Source organism: Pelophylax lessonae (genome assembly GCF_965119305.1).
Source record: "Pelophylax lessonae genome assembly, chromosome: 12".
In the NCBI taxonomy this organism is placed as follows: Eukaryota; Metazoa; Chordata; class Amphibia; order Anura; family Ranidae; genus Pelophylax; species Pelophylax lessonae.
The window spans coordinates 129,938,584-129,959,258 of record NC_138779.1 but is presented as its reverse complement, the minus strand read 5'-3'; the positions used below and the strand labels follow the sequence as shown (position 1 = coordinate 129,959,258).

Sequence of the window (20,675 nt, the reverse complement as noted above, 5' to 3'; positions counted from 1 at the left end):
ATCCTTTTCATTATCTGTAAGATGCAATTCTTCCTAATTACTATAAATGTAAGGAGCATTCTTCCCACGGACCATCCTACTGATGTACCATGAGTTGTCGATAATGGGATTTTTGACTTATCGTAAAATCCATTTCTCTGATGTTCATTGATGGATACAGCTCCAGATCTTCTTAACCATTGGGTTATACTGCCTCCTACAGGAGTAGGACACTAGACGAAAAAAAAATCTGGATTTCCGAGGCCCATCCATGAGCACAAATAGTGAGTCTGATTTCCTAAAAGACTCTGTAGCTGCCAAGTACAACCTAATCGCCTGGACGACATCCAAGGAATGCAAAGCAATTTCCTTCGGATGTTTTTGGCCTAGGACACAGGGAAGGCAACACAATGTCTTCATTCAAATGAAAATCAGAGACAACCTTTGGAAGGAACGACAGACAGGGGCAAAGAACCACTTTATCTCTGTGAACCACCAACCTAAGTGAACAACTGGATAACGCCTCCAATTCTGACACCCTGCACGCAGAGGTGATAGCCACCAAAAAGGCCACCTTCTGGGACAGCGTAAGCAGGGGAATCTCCCGAAGATTCTCAAAGGAAGGCTTCTGGAGGACTGAGAGCACCAAATTGAGGTCCCAAGGCGGTAATGGAGACCACACTGGAGGAGCCAAGTGCCGAACTCCCTGAGGAAAAGTACACACAAGGGAGCGTGTGGCCAAGGGCCACTGAAGGAAGACCACTAAGGCTGACACCTGGCCCTTGATAGTACTCAAGGCTGGTTTCTGCTCAACGCCCTGTTGAAGGAAGATCAAGATCAGAGCCACTGAAAAAGAATGAGGATGAACCCCAAGAGACTCACACCATGCAATGTACATGTCCATGTAGGATGGTAGATTTTCCTAGAGGTAGATTTCCTAGCTTTTAACAGCGCTGGAATCACTGACTCAGACAAACTTCTATCCATCACTACCTGGAGTTCAACAGCCAAGCCATCAAAGCCAGCGACTGTAAAGCAGGATGGAAGATTGGTCCTTGGGACAGCAGATCCTCCCTGAGAGGAAGCTTCCAAAAGAACGTCGATGACCAGCCGCACCAGATCGGCGTATCAAGCCCGGCAAGGCCAGTCCTGTGTCACTAAGATGACCGGAATCCCTTCTGCCTCGATCCTGCATAAAAGTCTTGGGCTGAAGCTTGGGAGGGGGAAAAGCGTAAATCAAATGATACTGACCCCATGGGGACACCAGCGCGTCTGTGGCATCCGCCAGAGGATGCCGTGACTGAGCCACAAACCTCTGCACCTTTCTGTTGAGCCAGGACACCAACAGATCCACCTCGGGAATGCTTCACCGGAGACACAACTGATGAAACACCTCCGGATGAAGGGACCACTCCCCTTGGTCCAATGTCTGCTGACTGAGGTAATCTGCTTGCCAGTTTTCCACCCCAGGAATGTGTACGGCGGTGAGGGCTGGAACTAACCATTCTGCCCACCTTAGAATGCTGGCTACCTCTAGAGCCCCCAAGACACTTCTTGTGCCCCCCTGGTGACTGACATAAGCCACAGCCGTGGCATTGTCTGATTAAATGCTTACTGGAAATCCCTGAGGACGATCCGTCCAATGTTCCAGGCACAGTCTGATCGCTCGGAGTTCCAAGACATTGATCAGTAGTCTGGACTCTTCCAGTGTCCAGATTCCCTAAGCAGAATTGTTGCAGAGGACGCCTCCCCAGCTGGACAGGCTAGCATTTGTGGTGACCACTGTCCAATAGAAGGGGAGGAAGGATTTGCCCAGCCAAAGCGCCAGAGAATGAAGCGACCATATCAGGGACTCTTTCGTTCCCCGGCTCAGCCGGATCTGATTGTCCAGAGACTGCGGAATATTGTCCCATTTGGCCAAAATCTCACTTTGCAGGGACCTCGTAGGGAACTGTGCAAACAAAACCACCTCAAAGTTAGACACCATCAGGCCCAGCACCTGCATGCAAGTCTGGAGGGATGACCATCTGCTCGACAGCAGGAGATGAATTCCAGCCTGCAGTTTCTGGAGTTTGTCCAGAGGAAACAGCACTCTGGTTAAGGCAGAGTCCAAAGTCAGACCCAGATAGTCCAGCTTTGTGGACGGAACCAGCGCAGATTTCTGAAAATTCAGAATCCAGCTGAATTCCCTCAGAGTTCATATGGTGATTTCCAGGTTTTCCACCAGAGTAGTAGGAGACTCCACTTGCAGAAGAAGGTCGTCCAAGTAGCCCAGTACAGCGAACCCCCATTGGCATAACAATGCTAGCAACGTGGCTAACACTTTTTTGAAGACCCAAGTAGCAGAGGCGGGACCAAAGTTCCTCCTCTTCCATGGCAAAGCAAAGGAAGCGTTGGTAACCGGCACATATTAGAATGCGAAGGTAAGCACCCTTGATGTCGATAGAGGCAAAAAAATCCCCCTGATGCAGGGATGCCACCACCGTTCAGCGCCTTGAGGTCCAGGATTGGGCGCACCTTGCCTTCCTTCCTGAGAACTGTAAACAGGTTTGAGTAAAAACCCTGAAAACCTTCCGATGTCGGAAACCGGGACAATCACCCCTTGAAGTAACAGGTCTTGTACCACCCTAAACAGACCCTGTAAGCGGTCCGGGGACAGGTTAAAGTTGGAAGGGAAGAACCTTGCTGGGGGGTAAGAGTAAAACTCAATTTTGTAGCCGGACTGTATGACTTTGTGGACTCCTTTGTCTTGTACCAGGGAAGTCCACGGGTCCGGAAACCAGTGAAGACATCCCCCCACCCCAATATGGGTAAGGGTGCTCCTTCATGCTGAAGGAGCCTTGTCTGCAGGTCTGGATAAACCCGCTCTCGACTTGCCAGACCAAGTGGATCCACCAGCGGAGGCCTTGAACAGCTTTGATCCCTTGTCAGTCGCCCCTGAGGGATAAAGAAAAACTTCTTATGAGCCGAGAAGGATGGCCCACGCCTACGACTAGGGTCCTTGCCCTTAGTAGCCTGCGGAAGAAAGGTACTCTACCCCATGTGAGACCGTTAGTGATGTCATCCAGGGTAGCTCCAAACAGGCTATCTCCTTGAAAAGGAAGATCAGTCAAGGCCTTCTTAGAAGTCTGGTCCACAGACCAGCATTTGAGCAACAAAATATGCCAAAGGACCACTGCTAAAACAGAGAGCCATGTGACTAGGGGAGCCGCATCCAAAGAGGCATCACGGATAAACTGCAGCCCCTGGACCAACTGGTCCGCCAGCTCAGCAAAGGCAGGGGGGAGCTGCTCCCCCTCCAGGTCACAGAGTATAAGCTTAGCCCACTCGGTCAGAGTTTGCACACCAGTGCAATGGTAAATACCGGCCTCAGTGCCGAACCAGCCAGGGTGTACATATTGGGGACCACAGCCTCCACCTTCCTGTCACCCGAGTCCTTAAGGGACTCTTCAACTGCAATCATGGTTGCTTTGTTCAATCTGGAGACTGGAGGATCCGCCACTAGGGGAACAGTCCACTTTTTAAGAAGGGACTACTCATAGGGGTACTGCATAGCAAATCGCTTAGGGACCACAAGGGGACGTTTTGGCCGTTCCCACTCTTTAGTGACAATTCTGTCAAAATAGGCAGGGAAAGAAAACACCTTTGCCGCTCTGGATGGCTTGTGAGTGCCAAATGGAACCGATGCCTCCGTTGTAGCTTCAGCTGCATCCTCCATTTTTAAGGTCTCGCGCACAGATACAATCAGTGCATCCGCCAGTGCCTTTTCCTGCGAGGTTGCAGAAGTGGAAGAATCATCCTCACCATCGGAGAACTCAGGGCGTGTGGTCGCAGACCCAGCAGAGTCCCACGTCCATGGCGTCAGAATCAGATTGAGGATCTGAGGAGACAGATGAGGCAGGGGCACTTTTTGCTAGCCTGTCGCCCAAAAACCATCTTCACCCAGGACACAAAGGACTTCAGGACTGCCGTCAGTGCATCAATGGATGGTTGGGACCCGGAGGGCCCCGCAGCCTCTGAGAGGGGATCAGGTGGGAAAATGTGCTCCAAAGACTCCATGAGTCAATAGGGGGACCCCACAAAAAAAGGTGTAAAACACTGCTAAGGGATACCACCACCGCTTCGGAAGCACCGTTCGGTTGTCAGTACCAGAGTACCTAATTGATCCTCAGCAGAGAGGGAGAGGACCCCACCAGACTTATCACCCAGCAGAAACAGGCACCTGCAGCCACGAGGATAATCTGCACTCCACATGTGGCGATCAGGAAGTGAAAGGATCCAGGGTTTGCTATTTTCAATAGCAAACCACAGCAAAATGGCCGGACTACACAAACATGGCCATCGTGCAAAATGGCGGCTCCGAGCAGCACCACAAGGCTCCCAGGGACCCAGGAGGGATCCCTAGGCCTCAGAAAATGGGACAGGCAGGAAGGGGGGCCTCTGGCAGGTACAGCTCCCCCCCCCCCCACAGCGGATTGCCCGGTCGCCGGTGGTGCACCTCCGTCCCCATCACCAGCACAACACCCTGCCCCCATCCCAGGCGGTGAACCAGGCCACCCCACAGTCAGTAAAGGAGGGGGGAAGGGGGGGAGCGGATGGGGGGGTGATATGGCCCACAGGGACCACCAGACTGATAAAGGGGGGTGCCTAACGGGAAGGAGGGAAACCCAGAGATCCGACCGTCCCATGGAGGGGCCCACGTCCACCCCAAAACCCTCCAGGGGGAGAGGCGGGACAGTCACTTACTATACCAGGAACCAGGCGAGCACCGCTCCAGACAGAACCTCCTCTCCATCAAAATGGGGGGCTGTCGGCCAGGAGGAACGCTGTAAAACGGGCCGAGACCCGGTCATATGCGACCTCGCGAGGCCAGCCGCCATCTAGTAGGGCTATGTAGCGGCCGACCTAGCACGGAGCTGAGGTCTGCGCACTTTTGCTGGCCCGACTGGGGTGACCCCTGGATCTAGATTATCCAGCCCATCGCCCAGTCCGGCATTTGATTGTAGATCTCACAGGCAAAAAAAAACAGGAGAAAAAATTCTATATAAAAAGAAAAAAATGCCAGGACCAGAGATCCCAGCAAGGAACTAGGTCCTTACTCTTTTCTAGGCAGAAAAAAACGGAATATTCCAAACAACTGAATCACCCAAGCGCTTACTCCAATGGGAATAATAGGCATGCTGCTCTCCTCAGGCGGGGAACTCCAATCAGAAGTGCATAGGAAAGAAAGAAAGGAGGCACAAACACCTAGTGCATTACCCTTGGACACCTTTAAAACTTTATATTAAAAACTTTTTATTTGGACCGCTGACGCGTTTCGGGAGCTCTGAGGAAGGGAGTGTGTCTCCCGAAATGCGTCAGTGGTCCAAATACAGGGATGAATACCTCCACATGTGGTGGACTCATTCAATGCGATTTATGCTCTTCGTGTCTGTATGTTTTTGGCATTTTAATAAAAAGTTTTAAAGGTGTCCAAGGGTAATGCACTAGGTGTTTGCGCCTCCTTTCTTTCTTTCTTTCATTCTTTCTTTCCTATAAAAAAAACTGAATACCTATAGCAGAGAGAGGGAGTATACCCCCTGTGACTGCCCATAGCTAGTTTCCCACTCCCGTAGGGGGCAGTATAACCCAATGGTTAAGAAGATCAGGAGCTGTGTCCGTCAATGAACGAAAGAGAAATAGTAATTTTAAGCAGGGGTTCCCCGAGACTGCAAAGCTATTTAAAGGGTTCCTTTGGGATGCAATAGTTAGGAAAGGCTGGTCTATAGGCTCCTTACAGCTAATCTTCTCCCTATTAGTGACTTAACATGCTTTGTTCTACACTCTATCTGAATCAGCCATCTTGGTAGTGGAGTCGGGATTTACTTCCTCTCTTCAGAGTTGCTCTTCTGAAGACTGGTAATCTAATGACTGGTGGGGGGATAAACAAGATGCAATATGAGGGGTGCAGAAAGTACAGATCCACAGAATGAATGAAACAGAGAGAGATATCCTTGCACTGTAGGTCCTCAGGCAGTGGCGGAACTAACAGGGTTGCAGCAGTCACACCTGTCCTCCTGTGTGTGCCTGTGTCCCGGCCTCCAATCAGATTGGAGTATGGGCGGGGAAGACCAGCTGACGGTAACTGCATGGAGAATAAATGTGGAGGATATGCAGGCTTCAAAAGCCTCCTTCTTTTCTGGGGTGAATTCACTATCCAACCATTCACCTCCCCCCCCCCCTTCTCTCTACTTCCTCTAAATCAGCACAATAATGTATGGGGTCTTGTTAAACACGCACATGTATATATGATGTGTTTCGGGGGGGGGGGTGTAAATACTGCCTATTTTGCTTCTGAGGATGAATGTCCAACAAATTGATTATTTTTCCAAATTGGTAGCCTGTGTAGATGCATTTGTTCCTTTTTTTTGTGCAATAATGTAAAGGGACCTCAGATTTAAGGGGTGCTCCGCAGACTCTGTTGTGGGGGGCTTTGGTGAGCAGAGACCCCCTTACATCAGAGTTCCACTTTACACCAGAGTCCACAGCATTCCCCTTTACATCAGAGCACCCCCTTAAATCGGGTTTCCTAAATCACCCCTTCCATCAGAGTTCTCCTTTACATTAGAGTCCACAAAGCTCCCCATGACAGTGAAATACTGCGGACTCTGATGTAAAAGGGGGGAGGGGGGCTCTGGGGACTGTGATGTAAGGAGGGCTCTGCAGACTCTGATATATGGGGGGCTCTCTGGACTCTCATGTAGGGTACTCTGGGAATCCTGATTAAGCTGAACTATGAAGTATGCAGAGGCTCTGGTTGCCAGAGACCCCCTAATATCAGAGTTCCCCTTTACAGTCTGCAGCATTTCCCCTTACATCAGAGTTCTCAGTGTTCCTCCTTAAATCAGAGTCTCCAGAGTTCTCTCTTACATCAGAGTCTACAGAGTCCCCCCTTACACTGTAAGGGAATTCTACGAGTTCAGATGTAAAGGGGAGCTCTGTGGATTCAGATGTAAAGGGGAAACTCTGCGAGTTCAGATGTAAAGGGGAACTATGCAGATTCAGATGTAAAAGGGAACACTGCAATTTCAGATGTAAAGGGGAACTCAACTCTGTGGATTCAGATGTAAAGGGGAACTCAACTCTGTGGATTCAGATGTAAAGGGGAACTATGTAGACTCTGATGTAAGGGGGACTCTTGTCATTAAATCCATATGATTTGAAATGTTATTTAACGACAAAATATGTGTATAGTGTATACTATCAAACAATTTGCTGTGTGCCACTTAAGTGTTCAGGTTTGGCGTGAAGAAAAGGTGGCAACCCTACCCAAGACAGCATGAAGGGGGCCACTGCAGAACATGTCAAAGGGCCTCACTGCCCCGGAATCAGTGGCAAGGGACCGGGTTCTGAGGGAAGGCCCTGGGACCAGAGGTTAGGGGGGCCCTTCATGTTATATGCACCAGGGCCCTGAAGGTTCTAGTTACTCCTCTGTCCTCAGGTTGAGTTTCCCCTCAAGCAAGGTGAACAGTGAACAGCACAGTAATGACACCTTTAAATCTCACCCCAAATCCTCTGACACTAGCAGTTACCTAAAACTGCAGATTTACACTTATGAGACTCTCAGGGAACAGAAATGCCCAGGTATAGGAAGCACACTACAACTTTTAGGAGGGATTTTTAAGTTCACCTTCAAGATTTCCCAAAACATCCCCTATGCAATTCTGTATCCAATAGCACATTGCAGATCTCATGTTGTAAATTATAAAGGTCCTCCTATTACAGATGCAGGTGTTGGCAGGGTCTCTGAAGAAAAACTGCTTGCCCCCCAATTCCCATCCATCCTGCCATTTGCAGGATGGACTGAATATTACAATAATACGCCCCCTAGCAGCTGCTCCGGGGCATTCAAACTGCACAGGTGCACAACATGTTCTCTTCCGGCTCCAACTGAATTTATCAGCTACCTCACTGGGCTGTTTAAAATGCACATACAATTTGAGAGGCCACTACTAAACTAAGCTGGAGCTGGCCGAGGAAGCATGTGTACAGTTTAAATGGCCTGGAGCGGTCACTATGAGGGTGCGTTATTGTAATATTGAGTCCATCCTGCAAATGGCAGACGGGAGGGAAACGAGGGGCAAGCAGATTTTCAGGAGAGGCCCCCCCAACAGCTGCATGAATAAAGGGATGACCTTCACCATTTATAACAGTAGGAACTCTGCTTTGTACTATTCATTGGATACAGGATTTTTGGACATTCTTCCTGAAGGTGAACTCATATTTTAAAGGCAATAGGTACTATTTACACATAATTAGCATTTCTACATGCTCCCCATAAAATAGCACATTTTAAATTTTTTTTTACCTTCAAGTCTGTTTTAAATCCATTTGTATATTTTCTATCTAACCTGTGTAATCTTTCCTAAAAACATCACATCCTCATTTCCTGTTCTTACCTCCTGGTCTAGTTGACTTTTCTTTACCATAAGTTGTTTTCTTCTAATTTCTTGATTTTGTTCCAAATCTTCCATAATTTTTTCCTACACACAGAAACACGCAAAGGAGCAAAGGTAAGTGAGATCGTGTACTGCATATTTACTGTAATTCTGTGTGAAACTCATGTACAATGGAAAACCATCCCATATATACGAAAACTGCAAAAAAGGAAAGCTGCAGTATCATCCATGGATCTGTTGAACTTAATAGTATCGGTTTAAAATGAAAGTCAACACTTTACTGGTTGCTTTGAGTAATGTCTCCGCACTGTTATAAGTATGGTGTACGGTGTAATATTGGATTTTACCTTCTCCCTGTAACTATGCTGCCTTTCCTCCTGACGTCTTTCATGCTCCTTTCGTTGGGTTTCCAGCTCCTTTTCATGCTGGCTCCCTAAATTTCCTAATTCATCTTGTAACTTTTCCAGCATCTGTGATCTCCGGGTCTGCTCCTGGAATAGAACAAATCTTGCATATGAATTTGTGACCCTTGTCACACTTTGAAGACACAAAATACGTTTTATTAGGAGTAGGGAAAGGCTAAGAGTGATAGTAAAGAGTTAGTACGGGAAATTTCTTTAACAGATCCTCAGATGGCAGGAAAAAAAAAAATCAGCGTTTCTAATCTCTCCCCGAACTATCCTCATTTCAAAATAAAGAAAAACACTCATAAATAAAAGAAGTTACCCCTTCAAAATAAAGATTGGACATTTAGAAGGTAAAATATTTTACATGGCAGGCCTGTAAGGCAGGCCATTGAATATGCAATTTTCTTTCCTTCCACCATGGATGGAAAGAAAGAAAATTCCTCAATGCCCCCATCAACACAGTCAGTGTTGATGGAGGAATCCCTCCTGCAGCACTATTGTGTTCTGCAAAGCGTGGGAAATCTTCCCTGCCGGCAGCACTAATTGTTTGGGAAGAACCTAACAGGCTGGTTGCACACAAATCAATCAATAGATCCACTTGTGTACAACCAGGGTGCCCATATATGGATATAAGTTTGGCCAGTTCAGCAAGGAGGAACTCTGGCCGACTTTCCCATTTTTTTTGCCCTGCTTACCTGATGGTGGTATCTGCACATTTCAGATAATCACCCATCCAGTGGATTCAGCGCTGACCCGCTGAGATCATCTCATGTCCGGTCACAGCTCTGACCCACGCTGCCTGTCGGCTCTTCCGGTTTCAGCAGACAGGCCTCTTGATGACCCGGCTATACGCCCGCCCATTCCTTCTGTTCTTGAAAGCCTGTGCCTCCTTGGATATGTGATGTACATATCCCGGGAAGACACAGCAGGCAGTGTTGCGCGTCATTCACCTAAGGTGAATGATGTGCATAGGGAGGCGGGGCAAGCTTTCAATAAAAAAATATAAAAAAAATACATAAACAAAAAAAAAAAATACATAAAGAAAAAAAAACGGCCCAAAGGAAGCCAGGAAGGGTGGAGAGGTGGGATCTTCCTCGGAAAGGTGAAGGTCCGGTTTAAGTCCACCGGGTTGGCTGGTGCCAGCAAAACCTTCATTTTACCTTGGTCATGTATGCAAATAAAATGGCAGGCCATGTGTAATAGGGTACTCCCTACAAGTCCGTTCACTTTTGGTAGGGGGCTTATTGGCATAGGAACAGGTTATGCATAGATAAAAAGTATTTCTTTACAAACTTCCTGTTGGCACAGTATTCTCCAGGGCAATAAACACATAATTAGTAAAGTCATTTCTATATACCTCCTCTTCAAATTGTTTCCGCACTTTTTCCAGTTCTTGCCTGTGTTCTTCTTTCATACGCTCTAATTTCCTTTCATGTTCTCTCTGTACCTCATTACGTTTTTCCTGCAGGAGATCACTCATCTAGATATTGAGTCATAAATTAAGCCATTATATTTTTTATTTTTTTATAAATCAAAGGTCAAGTAGAAATTGTTATTGCTCATTTTAGTACCACAACAAATATAAAATCAAACAAAGTGTAAGGCTGTTGCGCAAAGTGACCACATTCAAAATGTCATTTTTTTTTAATGCAAGATATAGAAGTTAGACATTTTTAGCACATTTTAGAAATGTCATATATAAAGCCTACTTTAGGCACATGTTCTACCAAGATTTCTGTCTGTTACTACTGCTGCACTAGGGAGATTGATTTTATAATTGGCTCATCTTTCACCCAGCATTATATAAATAGGTTAAGTAAGGGCCTGTTCACACTATGTGAGGTTACCAGCATTTTTTTCCATGGTTAAATGCAGATAACTACAATGACACACAGAAAACAATAGTGTTCTGTGCATCATGTTCAAACTAGAATGCATTGTTTCTCGGAATTCCACGGCTGTGCAATATTATGCAACAGATTAGTATTTTATTGCATCGCTCTGGATGGCCCTGCATAGCACAGCAAGCTCAGTGCATCCCGCTGCTGTGCAGTGACATCAATAAAGTGTCACTTTGTGCACTTCAAATAAAATTCACTCAAAAAAAGACCACAAAAAAAAAAAAAAAAGAGCTGTGTGATGCGATAAAACATGCATCACCTCACCCCCTGCCGCACGGCTCTGCAGTTTAAAACACTGGCCCCCCGCACACTAAAATGCTCCAGTACAGTGTGAGGGCAGTGGCGTTTTGGGCTGCAGGCTAGTGTGAATGGGCCCTAAAGACACAACTGACCTTCCTTTAGTGATCATATACAAAAAGGGTGGAAATTAAGGAAAATGAGGTATAGATTATTATTAAACAAAGAAATAGTTCAAAAAGGTTATCAAAATAGCAACCTGATTTTTACCCAGAAACAACAAAGCATAGTTACCTCTTTTTCAAAGTCCAAGACATGAGACATTTTTTTATCAGAAAGGTATAAATTACTTGGAGCTTGGGAAACTTCGGTCAGCTGCACTGAAGGTCTGGCATTCTGCAGATCAGACATTTCCTGTGCAAGAATAACATGTGTGAGGAATTGTTTCATTTCAAATTAATAAGATCTGGTAAAATAGCAACAATTACAGAAATTGTGGTAACTATATAGATGAGAAGGACAAAACAAGCAAAAAAGGAATATTAAAAAATGCCATTCTCACCTTCTGGTGCTTCTCTGTAGCTGCTGCTTTGAGTTGCTCCAGTTCCAGCACATGTTTATTCTCCAATAACTCAAGGGCCTACAATCAATGAGCAGAAGAAAATCAGTGAGCAGACAGCAGGATATATCACAGATATGTTGAATAATTTAAATCAGAGGAATACGGAATATGGTCACTCAAAAGAAATGATCACACCCAAAAATGAGTCGCCGACACTCACCTAATACTGTGTGCACATCAACTAATAATTAAATGCTGTTCAAACTCCCTATAACTGTCAATAAGACAATACAATACAGTGTAGTTTCTAGGTAAATTTTTATCATGGTTTTAGATGAGCGTATAAGAAATCTAATAATTTTACAAAATCTAAGATTTCAAAAACTGTGTGAGTTTCCACTAGCCACAATGTCAGTTGATGGATGTGACCAACTGAGTTCTGTATATGTAGACTTTTAACTATATCATGGAACTGGATTCTTCATGGTATAGACCTCTTTGGATCTGCATCTCATTAGCCCATTAAAGTTGAATTTTCCTAATGGGACTATGCGATCTGTGAAATTGCAGCAAACAGGGCCACAAATTCAATACCACAGTACAAATTGTTCCAAAACAATAAAATATGGAAGAAAATAAATGAACTATGTGGATCTAGATAGATCAGTACGGAAATTCAGAACCAAAATGGAACAATTAAAAGACAAAAAATTCACACTAATCAATGTGAATTAAAGTTAATCTATATGCAACTCCATTTTTTTTAAAGAATAGGAAATAGTTAAAATCCCTCTCTTTTTTTGCCATTTTTGTCCCATTGAGGATATTTCCCTTCCCTTCCTGATCTGTAGACACAAAAGGAAGTGAGAGGAAATCTCTCCAAAATAGCAGCTGAATATATCATCTATTCCTGTTCTGGTGACAACTTAAGCTTTGTATTTTCCTTCCCTTTCAGTCCCAGTGGCAATGGTCACCAGTACAAACAGTGAATCTCGCTAACAGGGGCACAGACAGAATTAGAAATCGGACAGAGGTTCTAGTCAACCCTCTAACAAAAGCTGAAAAAAAAATCTTTTGTTTTTCAATATATTTTAACACTGAATAAAAAAAATATCTTCCCAATCTGCAAGGTTACATCTTAAAAAAAAATAGGATTTTTCCTACAGCTTACCTGTAAAATCCTTTTCTTGGAGTACATCATGGGACACAGAGCAGGTAATAATGACTATCTGGGTTATACGCTACCTTTAGGTGAATGGACACTGGCAATCGATAGACAGGAAGTTCCTCCTATTTAACCCATCCAATACAGGAAAAAACTCAGTTTTTGAAGCAAGAAATGAAGATCCCAGAAAAAGAGGGACCTCTGTGTCCCGTTATTTACTCCAAGAAAAGGATTTTACAGGTAAGCTGTAGGAAAAATCCTATTTTCTTCATCATACATCACGGGACACAGAGCAGATAATAATGACTATATGGGATGTCCTAAAGCAATGCCCTTGAGGGGAGGGCGACACAGAATCCCAAAACTGCCCCTGGGCAAAGAACAATAGGAACTTATAGTGGTGCCTGCAACACCCTAATACCAAACTGAGCCCCGTCTCAGGCTCTAACATCCACTTGATAAAACCTTGTGAATGTATGAACTGAAGACAAAGTAGCAGCTTTGCAAATCTGAGCAATAGATACTTGATGTTGCACTGCCATAAGCTTGAACAATGACTTGACAAATCCACCTAGAGATAGTGGAAGTAGTTGCCGCTTGGTCTTTCCTAGGCCCTTCTGGCAATACAAAAAAAGCATCGGTACTACGGATTAGTGCAGAGGACTTCAAATAGACTTTAACTGCATGAACCACATCTAGTGAATGCAACAATCTTTCCTCTGGAGTCTGAGGATTAGATAAAAAGGAAGGGAGAACTATATCCTGGTTTAGGTGAAACCCTGATACTACTTTAGGGAAAAAGGATGGATGAGGCTGAAAGACCACTTTATCCTGATGGAGGATCAAAAATGTCTCTCTACAGGAAAGAGCTGCCAACTCTGAGACCCTACTGGCTGAGGTTATAGCAACCAAAAAGACCAATTTCCTTACCAATAATACCAAGGGAATCTGCCTGAAAGGTTCAAAGGGCTGCCTCTGCAGCACCGAGAGTACACGATTCAGGTCCCAAGGATACAGGGGTGGCTGCAGCAGGAAATTGCATTTTTGAAATCAGAGATATTTAAATTATCTGTTAAACAAACTCCAGCTGGGACTGCTGCAATGCCACTGTCACAGAGGACCCCCAGAAATGGCAGATGGGTTACTGTAGGTTCTGGAAGACTTAGAGTGGTGGATAGAAGACATGGCCCACAGTCGGTGGTTCTCCAAAATTCATTTGCAGCACTCTCAGAATGTAAGGACAACATGGATATGGACTCAAGCACAGAGGGTGAGAAACCATCGACTCCTATGTCTAATGTATGCAAGACTGCAGCCAAGGACAAAAAAGATAAAGTGAAGTCTCAAAGGAAGGAGCTGTTGCTGGGTGATTCAATCATAAGAAGTGTGGAGCTTAAAGAAAATGGTTTTGTGAGATGTCTCCCTGGTGCTACTGCTAGGCGAGATAGAAGACGTATTATTAATATTGTTAAGCAAGCAAAGCAGGAAGGGGACGTGGATGTTCTTGTCCATCTAGGGACAAATGACCTGGCTTGCAATGAAGTGTCAGAGGTGAAAAAATCTTTTATCACACTTGGAAATGACATACAGGATTTTGCATCCACCATTTCATTTTCTGAAGTTCTCCCTGTGCATAATGTTCAGAATGATAGGCAGAGGCGCATAAAAAAGTTCAACATATGGCTTAGTAAATGGTGTCAAGAGCAAGGATTTGGCTTTGTTTCTCATGATAGCTCTACTTGGAATAGAAAGGAACTGTACAAAAAAGATGGTTTGCATCTTTCTCTCAAAGGAACAAATGTACTTAGTGAACAACTCCAAGAATTTGCGAAAGAGTATTTAAACTAGGAAGGGGGGGCAAAAGAGTGAAAATACAAGAGTCCAATTGCCCCCCGAAACAATGCCAGAACAGGTCAGAAGCACAGAGGTTAAGAAATGATAAGCTCAGAGTCCTGTCTACAAATGCTCGCAGTTTAGGTAAAAAATCAATGAACTTGGGTCAATAATGGCATCTGAGAATGTAGATTTAGTGGCTGTTACGGAGACATGGTTTAATGAAAGAAATGACTGGGACATAACCATACCAGGGTACTCTTTATACAGAAGAGACAGAGAAGGCAAGAAAGGAGGAGGAGTGGCCCTGTATGTGAAAGATAGCATTAAATCTAACCTAATACAAGTTGGTGAGGCCAACATAGAGTCAGTTTGGGTTAGGTTGCAGTTTGCTAATCATGCAGTAACTCGTGTAGGTGTGATATATAGACCACCTGGTCAAGTTAAAGAACTAGATGATCTACTAGTTGAAGAAATAGCTAAAATGACAATGAAAGAAGAAGTTATCATTATGGGAGATTTCAATCTTCCAGATATAAACTGGAAAACCAAAATAGCAAGTTCTACCAGGAGTACAGATATTCTAAATTCCCTACTGGGGTTGTCTCTGCAACAAGTGGTTGAGGAGCCAACCCGGAGGGAGGCCATTTTAGATTTGGTATTCACAAATGGGGATTCGGTATATGATGTCATTGTAGGCGAAACCTTGGGATCTAGTGATCACCAGTCAGTGTGGTTTAATATAAGAACTGTGAAAGAGTCACACCACACAAAAACAAAAGTTTTAGATTTTAGAAAAACAGACTTTTCAAAAATGAAATTAGTCATAAATGAGTCCTTATCAGACTGGAACAGATTACATGGAGTCCAGGAGAAATGGGACTACTTAAAAGGTGCATTATTGAAGGCAACAGAAAATTGCATTAGACTTGTCAGTAAAAGCAAAAAAAGGAAGAGACCACTGTGGTACTCAGCAGAAGTGGCCCAAATCATTAAAAATAAAAAGCTAGCATTTTGTAATTATAAAAAAAACACAGAGCAATGGAGATAAGGAAATCTACAAGATTAGGCAGAAAGAGGCCAAGCAAGTTATAAGAACTTCTAAAGCGCAGGCAGAAGAAAAACTAGCTCAGTCTATGAAAAAGGGGGATAAGACATTCTTCAGATATATAAATGAAAAAAGGAAATTAAAACAAGGAATAACTAAATTAAAAACAAAGGACGGAAGGTATGTAGAAGAGAATAAAGGGCTAGCCGACTGCCTTAATGAATACTTCTGTTCAGTTTTTACAGAAGAAAAAGAAGGAGAAGGACCTCCACCTGAAAGGATGACTAATGAATCGTTTGATGCATGTGTCTTTACAGAGGAAGACGTTCTAACATTGCTGTCTAAAGTGAAGACAAATAAGTCCAGATGAGATACACCCAAGATTATTAAAAGAGCTTACTGGTGAGTTGGCAAAACCATTAACAGATCTATTTAACCAATCATTAGTAACAGGAGTCGTCCCGGAAGATTGGAAATTGGCAAATGTCGTGCCCATTCACAAGAAAGGTAGTAGGGAGGAATCGAGCAACTATAGACCAGTGAGTCTGACATCAATAGTAGGCAAATTAATGGAAACCCTATTAAAGGATAGGATTGTGGAACATCTTAAATCCCATGGGTTGCAAGATGAAAAACAACATGGGTTTACTTCAGGGAGATCATGTCAAACAAATCTTATAGATTTTTTTGACTGGGTGACTAAAATAATAGACGGTGGAGGAGCAGTAGACATTGCATATCTAGATTTTAGTAAGGCTTTTGACACTGTCCCACATAGAAGACTTATCAATAAACTGCAGTCATTGAGCATGGACTCCCATATTGTTGAGTGGATTAGGCAGTGGCTGAGTGACAGACAACAGAGGGTTGTAGTCAATGGAGAACATTCAGAACAAGGTCATGTTACCAGTGGGGTACCTCAGGGATCTGTGCTGGGACCAATTTTGTTTAATATCTTCATAAGTGATATTGCAAAAGGCCTCGATGGTAAGGTTTGTCTTTTTGCTTATGACACAAAGATATGTAACAGGGTTGATGTTCCTGGAGGGAAACGCCAAATGGAAAAGGATTTAGGAAAACTAGAAGAATGGTCAGAACTCTGGCAACTGAAATTTAATGTGGAAAAGTGCAAGATAATGCACCTGGGGCGTAAAAACCCAAGGGCAGAATATAGAATATTTGACACAGTCCTGACCTCAGTATCTGAGGAAAGGGATTTAGGAGTAATTATTTCAGAAGACTTAAAGGTGGGAAGACAATGTAATAGAGCAGCACGAATTGCCAGCAGAATGCTTGGATGTATAGGGAGAGGTATAAGCAGTAGAAAGAGAGAAGTGCTTATGCCGCTGTACAGAACACTGGTGAGACCTCACTTGGAGTATTGTGCGCAGTACTGGAGGCCATATCTCCAGAAGGATATAGATACTCTAGAGAGAGTTCAGAGAAGAGCTACTAAACTAGTACATGGATTGCAGGAAAAAAACTTACCAGGAAAGGTTAAAGGACCTTAACATGTATAGCTTGGAAGAAAGAAGAGACAGAGGGGATATGATAGAAACTTTTAAATACATAAAGGGAATCAACTCGGTAAAGGAGGAGAGCATATTTAAAAGAAGAAAAACTACCACAAGAGGACACAGTTTTAAATTAGAGGGGCAAAGGTTTAAAAGTAATATGAGGAAGTATTACTTTACTGAGAGAGTAGTGGATGCATGGAATAACCTTCCTGCAGAAGTGGTAGCTGCAAATACAGTGAAGGAGTTTAAGCATGCATGGGATAGGCATAAGGCTATCCTTCATATAAGATAGGGCCAGGGACTATTCATAGGATTCAGATATATTGGGCAGACTAGATGGGCCAAATGGTTCTTATCTGCCGACACATTCTATGTTTCTATGTTTCTATGGCTTAATTGGAGGAACCATGCGAATCACACCATGCATAAATGTCCGCACCAAAAAGTGCGTCGCTAAAGGTCTCTGGAAAAAACCGACAAGGCTGAGACTTGACCTTTAATGGTCCCTAATGCCAATTTTAAGTGCAAAAGCAAGAATTCTACCAATGACATACTTATGAGGATGCCATTTCTTGGATTCACACCAAGAGATTTAGGATTTCCAAACTCTATAATACATTCTCCTAGAGATGGGTTTTCTGGCATTAATTGATGAAGCTAAAAGCGGGGCCGAGATCCCCCAATACTTCAAGATTCTGGTTTTAATAGCCAGGCCATCAAATTCAGCGACCGTAAAGCAGGACGGAATAGGGGACCTTGGGGGAGCAGATCTGGTCGACATGGAAACAACCATGGCTCCCCCACGGCTAACCTCACAACCTCTGCAAACCAAGGCCTCTTGGGCCATGGAGGAGCCACCAGGATCACCAGCTTCCCTTCCACCTGAATTCTGCTCAACAACCGTGGCGGAAGTTGGATCAGAGGAAATGCATACATCAGGCTGAAATGTGACCAAGGGGTCACTAACGCATCTGTTGCGATAGCGATCGGATCTTTGGTTCTGGACACAAAATTGTCCAGCTTGCTGTTGAACCTGGATGCCAACAGATCTACGTCAGGGGTACCACAAACATTGACAGATCAGCTGAAACACCTCAGGATGCAAGGACCATTCCCCTAGACACAATTGCTGGCGACTTAGAAAGTCTGCCTGCCAATTGTCCACACCCGGGATGAATACTGCTGAAAGACATGGAACATACCTCTCTGCCCATGTCAGTATGTGGTTCACCTCTTTCTGAACCAAATGGCTCCTGGTGTCCCCCCGATGGTTGTTCTAAGCCACCAGTCGCGTTGTCAGACTGAACCCTGACAGGACACCGCCACAGTCTGGTCGTCCAAGAAATCAGCGCCAAACAGGCTGCTCAGACCTCCAAGGTGTGAATGGGTAAACCTTTTCAACCTGAGACCACCTTCCCTGGATAGAGATCTCCTCCAGGACCGCTCCCCAGCCGACAAGGCTGGCGTCTGTGGTTACTACCTTTCACAGGCAGAAAAGATTTCACCTTGCTTAGGATGCTGAGGACCAGCCACCAGGCCAGATCCTGTCTTACCTTTGGGGAAAGAAACATTGGGGTATCCAGAGCTCAGAGCTTTTTGTTCCAAGAGGACAAAATATTGTTCTGGAACAGTCTGGAGTGGAATTGCGCATAAGGGACTGCTCCGAATGAGGACACCATCTTGCGTAGCAGTCTCATGCACAGCCGTATAGAGGGAAAGTTTTTCCCTCTTACCAACTGCACCAGACCCTTCAGGGCCAGAACATTTCTTGATGGCAGGAAAAACCTTTGCCTGAGCAGTATCGAGAATTAGACCCAATATTCCAAAATCTGAACAGACCTCAAGGCTTTCTTTTCTAAGTTCACAATCCAACCCAGATCTTCTAAGAACTGGACAGTCCGGGACCGATTCTTGATAAGCAGGTCGTCTAGGTAACCTATTACTGAGATGCCCTGAGACCTTAGAAGAGCCAACACCGGGGCCAAGATTTTTTGTACACACCCGGGAAGCTGTGGCCAGACCGAATAGCAGAGCCACAAACTGAAAATGGGTCTGCCCTACTGCAAAACGCAGAACCTCTGAGGGAGCCTGAAAAATTGGTACGCATCCAAGGTTCGCATCCTTGATATCTATGGAAGCCAAAAAATCTCCTCTTCTTAAAGAGGTTACCACAGAGCAGATTGATTCCATGCGAAAAGACCGAATGGTCAGATACTGGTTCAGAGGTTTGAGTTTTAGAATGGGTCTTACCTCGCCATTTGTTTTTGGCACTGTAAAGAGATTTGAGTAAAAACCTGTGAACCTTTCTCTGGTTGGAACCTCCACAATCACGCCCTGTACCCACAAACGTTCCAGGACCTTGAATAAGGACTTCCTTTTTACTGGGCAAACAGAGACATTTTAACCCAGAAACCGAGGAGGAGGAAACTCTCGGGAACTCTATCATCATACCACTGTGGACAAGACCCACCTGTCCTGCACCACCCCTTCCCAAGTTTCTGAGAACTGTAGGAGCCTTCCCCCCACCCGAACGAGTGGGGGCGCCCCCTCATAAGGCGGATTTGGAACCTGATTTACCGGGCCTTTGGACCTAGGGTTCTTTCTGACCTTGATTTTGAGGTCTTCTAACCCCTGACGGCTGAGGCCATGGGTACTGCCTAGAAGCTGTTAGGAGGTACCGTAACACTTGTAGCTTTAAAATATGGATGTTTAATCCTTTTACCGGCAAAAAGGCGCTTTTTCCACTTGAAATCTTCTGGATGTATTTATCCAGATCCTCACCAAAGAGACGTTCCCCATGGAAAGGAAAAGCTGTCAGTAGTTTCTTACAAGGTAATTCTGCTGACCAATTCTTAAGCCATAGTACTCTGCGCATATGAATGGAGAGAAGAACAACTCGGGAAATCTGTTGGACAGAATCCTTAAGGGCATCTACCGCAAAACACAAGGCGTGAGGAAACTCCGCCAAATCTTCAGAAGATTCCCACTGAATAGGCAGACTTCTAGTCATCCTTTTAAAGCAAGGCTTGGCAAACCCCTACAGCCGCCATAGCTGGTTGAACAGCAGAGCCAGCAACAGCAAAGGAAGTAAGGAATTCAACTTTTTATCTACTGAATCCCTAAGGATCAAGGCAATTAAGCATATATGCTTGCAGTTCAAGGCAATTAAGCATATATGCATGCAGTTTAAGGCAAATAAGCATATATACTTTTATGCAATGTGCGTTTATGGAAGCATGCATTAATGTAAGCATGAGTTTCGTGCAAATATGCTTTTACGCCAACAGGTATTCCTGCAAACATGCGTACCCATGCAAACATGCATCCACGCAATTAGGAAGGGTGCGTTTATGAAACATGCATCTATGCAAACATGCGCTTATGCAAACATGCGCTTATGCAAACATGAAAACACGTGTCCATGCATTTATGCAATATGAGCTTATGCAAACCTATGTAAGCACGAGTTCGTGAAAGCATGTGCCCATGCATACAAGTGGCTATGCAAGTAAGTAGGCATGTAACATCTTTACTATGCTGCACCAGCTCAACTGCACTTGGCCCAAACTGATTTTTCAGGATACGCCA

At 44.6% G+C, this 20,675-nt stretch overlaps 1 protein-coding gene across 3 annotated transcripts in view; it reads right to left on the bottom strand.

The window, feature by feature from the left end:
- CEP164 (centrosomal protein 164) overlaps window positions 1-20,675 on the bottom strand; it is a 191,117-nt gene that overhangs the window by 96,441 nt on the left and 74,001 nt on the right. For all 3 annotated transcript variants that reach the window (XM_082273782.1, XM_082273783.1, XM_082273784.1), the window contains 5 exons: window positions 11,525-11,602; window positions 11,257-11,376; window positions 10,182-10,304; window positions 8,765-8,908; window positions 8,418-8,501 (listed from right to left, as the gene is read on the bottom strand). In XM_082273782.1, the coding sequence (XP_082129908.1) occupies window positions 8,418-8,501; window positions 8,765-8,908; window positions 10,182-10,304; window positions 11,257-11,376; window positions 11,525-11,602 (549 nt within the window). The remainder of the gene's footprint in view (window positions 1-8,417; window positions 8,502-8,764; window positions 8,909-10,181; window positions 10,305-11,256; window positions 11,377-11,524; window positions 11,603-20,675) is intronic.